General features: G+C 40.8%; 2 protein-coding genes across 4 annotated transcripts in view; one reads left to right on the top strand and one right to left on the bottom strand.

Annotated features, from left to right (window-relative positions):
* Positions 1 to 1,678: 1,678 nt before the first annotated feature.
* Positions 1,679 to 2,685, bottom strand: LOC122266843 (uncharacterized). Of its 2 annotated transcripts, none has more exons than XM_043036730.2 (4): positions 2,590 to 2,685; positions 2,204 to 2,429; positions 1,976 to 2,002; positions 1,679 to 1,855 (listed from the first exon to the last, which is right to left on the bottom strand). In XM_043036730.2, exons 2-4 carry the CDS (start codon positions 2,339 to 2,341, stop codon positions 1,769 to 1,771), a joined length of 252 nt encoding a protein of 83 aa, XP_042892664.2. In that variant the 5' UTR covers positions 2,342 to 2,429; positions 2,590 to 2,685; the 3' UTR covers positions 1,679 to 1,768. The 2 variants fall into 2 exon arrangements, with proteins under 2 accessions (XP_042892664.2, XP_086404937.1); XM_086548811.1 differs by having other exon boundaries at positions 2,608 to 2,657.
* Positions 2,686 to 3,788: 1,103 nt separating this feature from the next.
* LOC122266840 (uncharacterized) overlaps positions 3,789 to 5,000 on the top strand; it is an 11,155-nt gene continuing 9,943 nt past the window's right edge. Inside the window, exons 1-2 of one of the 2 annotated variants that reach the window (XM_086548806.1) lie at positions 3,789 to 3,937; positions 4,640 to 5,000. The exon at positions 4,640 to 5,000 is cut by the window's right edge and continues 33 nt beyond it. In XM_086548806.1, coding sequence (XP_086404932.1) covers positions 4,755 to 5,000 — 246 coding nt within the window. In that variant the 5' untranslated portion in view covers positions 3,789 to 3,937; positions 4,640 to 4,754. The remainder of the gene's footprint in view (positions 3,938 to 4,639) is intronic. The other variant, XM_086548805.1, reaches the window with a different exon arrangement.

Below are 5,000 nucleotides of genomic sequence, written 5' to 3'. Positions count from 1 at the left end.
TCCTATCTTCTCTTCTCCCTCCCCCCCCTTTTCTCTCTCTTCCTTTCTTCTCTTCTCACTCCTCCACCTCCTCCTACTTCTCCCTCTTCCTCCCCCCCCCTACTCTCCTCCTTTTCCTCATTCTCCTCCTTATATATATTCAAAGAATTAACTTGTGGAAATGGTCTTGAATTCAAGTTCAAAGATCCGGAATGACAGTGGATCTCCCTATGTTAACAAGGTTCCTGTGTGTTATTTACTGTGGAAAATCGTGTGTTTACCGAGGCAGTTTTATCTCTCTGTTTCGGTCGCCTGAAATTACAATTTCTCACACTTTCCACTTACCTATTGTTTAACAGTATATCTAGTGTACATGTTCTGTACACGATTTGAGAACAGACTAAAATCAGATTTGTTTTTCATACAACTTCTGCCTAATGTAGTTAACCGGTACGATTATAAGATCCTGACGATTATTATTATTATTTTTTTCTAAATACAATACATGTGTATGCGTTTCTACAAAGAAAAATAACTCGTGGTTACATATCTGGTACATGTTTCATCACTTGATTTTCTGTTATTTTCAGCGGGTTTAGGCACAATAACCATGTCCAAAGATTGTAACAATATTCTTTTCTAATCCCCCTAGACTAATCTCATTTTGATTTTGTATTTACATGTGCCATACCACGATATTTATAAATGGCGCCATTTTCTGGGGAACATGGAGTCTGAAGAACATGTTGCCGGGGGAATAAAGGGATTCGGAAAGGGACCAGCGAAACCAAAGACTGGGGAGTTTAAGGGCAGGTTGAAATAGGGATTTGGGGACATATGGAACAGGAAATATTTGAGCATAAAGACTTGGAAACACAGGTGCTAGCCCTTAAAAAAATGTTGGGCCATTCAACAGTGCAAACTTAAAGTTCTAGAGAATATCGTGAGACAATAAGATCTATTGAGGGCTGATGTATAGTTATGATGAAGGTTAAAGGTAAATTAATAAAACATTCAATACTTTGACAAAATAATCCTGTCTCACTTCATGCACCACCGATGATATGTGATCACGATCTTCCGTCTACAGATAGTCATATCTCATATCATGTGCAATTTTTGTAATTACGGATTTTGGTATATCATCGAAAATTATATTTTCAAAAATGTGTACTGGAGGTAATCAATTTGAAAATCCTTGTATATTAGACTAAATTTTTTGTTTTACTATTAATCTGGAAGATATGGTCCTCAGAACAGTGACTTATTTATTTAGAATTTTCTACTGCGTTAACAAGAACAAAATAATAAGTATACTAATATTCACACAAATGTCTGAACTGAAAAAAATAGGGTAGGAGGAATAAACATATGGAGAAATAGGAAAGAGATCGCACGGGAGAGAAAGAGCAGAAACAGTACTTAAAGTAGATAGATAAGGATAGATAGATAGATAGAGAGAGAGAGAGAGAGAGAGAAAGGGAGAGAGAGAGAGAGAGAGAGAGAGAGAGAGAGAGAGAGAGAGAGAGAGAGAGAGAGAGAGAGAGAGAGAGAGAGAGAGAGAGAGAGAGAGAGAGAGAGAGAGAGAGAGAGAGAGAGAGAGAGAGAGAGAGAGAGAGAGAGAGAGAGAGAGAGAACAAAAACAGGTAAAAAGAATCTTGAAATAATGATAATAAAAAGAGGGTAATCAAACAGATCGTACATGGAGTTAGCCTGTATTTTATTACTAACTGATCAACCATTCGAGATGCACGGATTCTAAACGAACGAATCCCCATCTCGATGTTTTTCATGGAGTTTTGTCCGAATGCATGCATCCGACTTCGACGGCTACCATGAACCACGAGACTGTCTTCGAAAACGGACTTGCGATATCCTAAATACGGGAAATGAATTATGAATTATTCTAAAGAAGTAGTAACAGCATCGTCACAATCGTCAACTATATATACACACCGATTTTTTCAAATTAAAGTAAAAAGAAAATGACACTTACATCGTCCGTATCCCCCGCCGAAGCCACCTGCAAGGCATACGAATAGATTAAAAATATTACATCAATCTATGTATAATGTATGTGTGTGTATGTGTTTGTGTGGTGTGTGTGCGTGCGCGCGAGCGCGTGTTTGTATGTGTGTATGCGTGTGCATGTGAATGTGCGTGTTTTATATTGCCATAAGGAAACATACGCCAGAACGCTTGACCAGAAGGAGATCCCACTCACCTCCAAATCCACCGTGTCCGTATCCTCCACCAAAACCTCCACCGAAGCCTCCATGGTGACCTCCGTGATGACCTCCGTGATGACCTCCATGGTGGCCTCCGTAGTGACCCCCGTGGTGACCTCCGTGGTGACCCCCATGGTGACCTCCGTAGCAGCAGGGCTCAGTCTTGGCACTGACTGTAGTTACCACGACAGCTATTGCCAGAACCATAACAAGGAATCGCATCTGCAGAAACCAAAGAAAAAGGAAAACTACGTTAAACTCTACTCGGAGGAATTTATTTTCATTCTAACAGGATAATGTAATAAATTCCAATACTAAAATGCCTTAACAGAATCCCATCCATCCCTCTTTCACCAGAATGAGGTATTTTAGATCACAATACCTTGAGCTGCTGTGTTACCTTGAGAATCTGAAAGACCTTAGACGAGACAACTAACGTCCCTGAATAAAACCCAAGGATTATATATGCATTCCTCAATACCCCCCTCCTCCTCCCCCTCTTCTGTAGTCTCTTGCTCCTCCCCTTTTTCTCTTGCCCCTCCCCCTCTCATTCTTCCCTCTCCTGTTGCTCCTCCCGTCTCCTCCTGCCCCCTCTTCTCCTCCCCTCTTCTTTCTCCCCCTTCCCTCCTACTCCTCCCCTCTTCTGCTGTCCCCTTCTTTTCTCTCCCTCCCCTCTTCTATCTCCTCCCTCTTCACCTCTCCTCCTCCCTTTTCCTTCTCCTCCTCCTCCATCTTTCCCCCTCCTCCCTCTTCCTTCCCTCCTCTCCTCTTCCCCCCATCCCCCGCTCTCCTCTCCTCCTCCTCTTCCTCTTTGTACCACTGGAAAGAGGTCAATACTCTGCAAGTCACTTGTGCATATTTTATCACTAAACGAATAAGACGTATTTCTCTTTCTCTTTCGATTTTACTCTCTCTCTCTTTCTATCCTTTTCTCTCTGTCTGTCTATCTGTCCCTCTTTCTCTCCTTCTCTCTCTCTCCTACTCCTCCCCCCCTCTTTCTCTTTTCCTCCCTCCCTCTTTCTCTCTTTCTTCCGTTTTCATTATGTCCTGTCTCCACATAGTCCAGAATTTCTTTCTTTCTTTTCAGCTTCATAAATGATACCCGTATTTACATCTTAATGACACTGAGTTTATTTTCATGTTTCGTTTTAATTTGCAACAAGGTTAACACTTTCTTGGCATTGTCCTTTGTATTTGGGAGTCGATAAATATTATGTATCTGCACGTTCATGTATGTACGTACGATTGTGGGCGCGCGCGCGCGCGCGCGCGTGTGTGTGTGTGTATGTGTGTTTGTGTTTGTGTGTGTGTGTGTGTGTGTGTATGTGTGTGTGAGTGTGTGTGTGTGTGTGTGTGTGTACTGAACGCTTTGTTGATTGATCAAATATCATTTGGATAAGCACAGAACTTCATCCTCGATTCTTACTTCCCGTTCTTTATTTCATCTTTCCCTTCGTCTTGTCTTCATTCTCTCTCGCACTTCCTCCTTCGCGGAAGACCTGGAGTTCTTCGACACGACCAGGGGATTCCCGCTGCCTTATGTTTGGTCACGTGATTCAGCGTTCGCAAACAGGGCGGTTGACGTATGTGCGTCTGGGAATTGGGAGGGGGGTCTATCTTTGTTCGTGTGTTTGTTTGTTTCTGTGTTCATGTTCATGGAGGAAGCGTATATAATGGGTTCAGATCATGACCAGAGGACAGACCCTGCTAGCATCTATCCTGCAAAGATGGTAAGATCAGTACATGTCTTCTCTGGCATATCACTACCTGTAACATGTTAACCCAAGATTGGTAGTTCAGTTTTCTTTCGAAGTCTCTGACAATCATATATTGTGGTCATATCTGTATTAAGATATAACACAGATAAAAACAGAGAAAAAACTAAAATGAAAGAAAGGAAAAGGTAAAAAAAAAAAAAAAAAAAACAGAGATAAAGATTTTACTATATATATATATATATATATATATATATATATATATATATACATATATATATGCATATATATATATATAACTATATATATATATACATACATATATATATATATGCATATATATATATATATACATATATATATATATATGTAAATATATATATATATATATATATATATATATTATATATATATATATATATATATATATATATATATAAAATATATATATATATATATATGCACATATATATATACATATATATACACATATATGCACATATATATATATACATATATGTATATATATATATATAATATATAATATATATATATATATATAAACTTAAGAAAGCTTCAGAAGAGAGGTTTAATCTAGAGTATCACATTTCATGCGATATTCGTGAACGAGTGATTCTTTTAATCGAAATGGAGGTAAGGATTAGTAAAAGTCTTTTCTCAAATGATATAACGAGCGACCGACGTCTTCCCAAACAGAAGGGACAGACTCTGGCGCTGGTGCTGGCCCTCGCGCTGCTGGTGCCGGCCTCTCGGGCCCGTCGCCACGGGGGAGGCGGAGGAGGCTTCGGCATTGGAGGAGGAGGTGGAAACCATGGAGGAGGAAACGGAGGACACCACGGAGGTGGTAACGGAGGACACCACGGTGGAGGAGGCAATGGAGGACACCATGGTGGAGGTGGAAGCCACGGAGGAGGAAACCATAACGGAGGAACTGGCGGCGGCTTTGGAGGAGGAGCTGGTGGAGGACATACCGGAGGCGGAGGATTCGGAGGCGGTGGAGGATTTGGAGGCGGATCCGGAGGGGGATTCGGAGGCGGCGGGGGAACAGGAGGCGGTG

The sequence above is a fragment of the Penaeus japonicus genome, unplaced genomic scaffold (assembly GCF_977035675.1).
Source record: "Penaeus japonicus unplaced genomic scaffold, GWHDUDI00000001_assembly GWHDUDI00000021, whole genome shotgun sequence".
Classification (NCBI taxonomy): domain Eukaryota; kingdom Metazoa; phylum Arthropoda; class Malacostraca; order Decapoda; family Penaeidae; genus Penaeus; species Penaeus japonicus.
Note: the sequence above shows the minus strand (reverse complement) of the source record. Positions and strands in the feature narration are given on the sequence as shown.

Bases quoted from the DNA above. Each gene is read 5' to 3' on its own strand.
- LOC122266843 (XM_043036730.2), bottom strand. From the start codon at position 2,341: ATGGGGGTCACCACGGAGGTCACCACGGGGGTCACTACGGAGGCCACC. The intron at 2,003-2,203 runs GTGAGTGGGATC...TATGCCTTGCAG, and splicing joins CGGACACGGTGGATTTGGAG to GTGGCTTCGGCGGGGGATAC. The intron at 1,856-1,975 runs GTAAGTGTCATT...TCCCGTATTTAG, and splicing joins CGGCGGGGGATACGGACGAT to GATATCGCAAGTCCGTTTTC.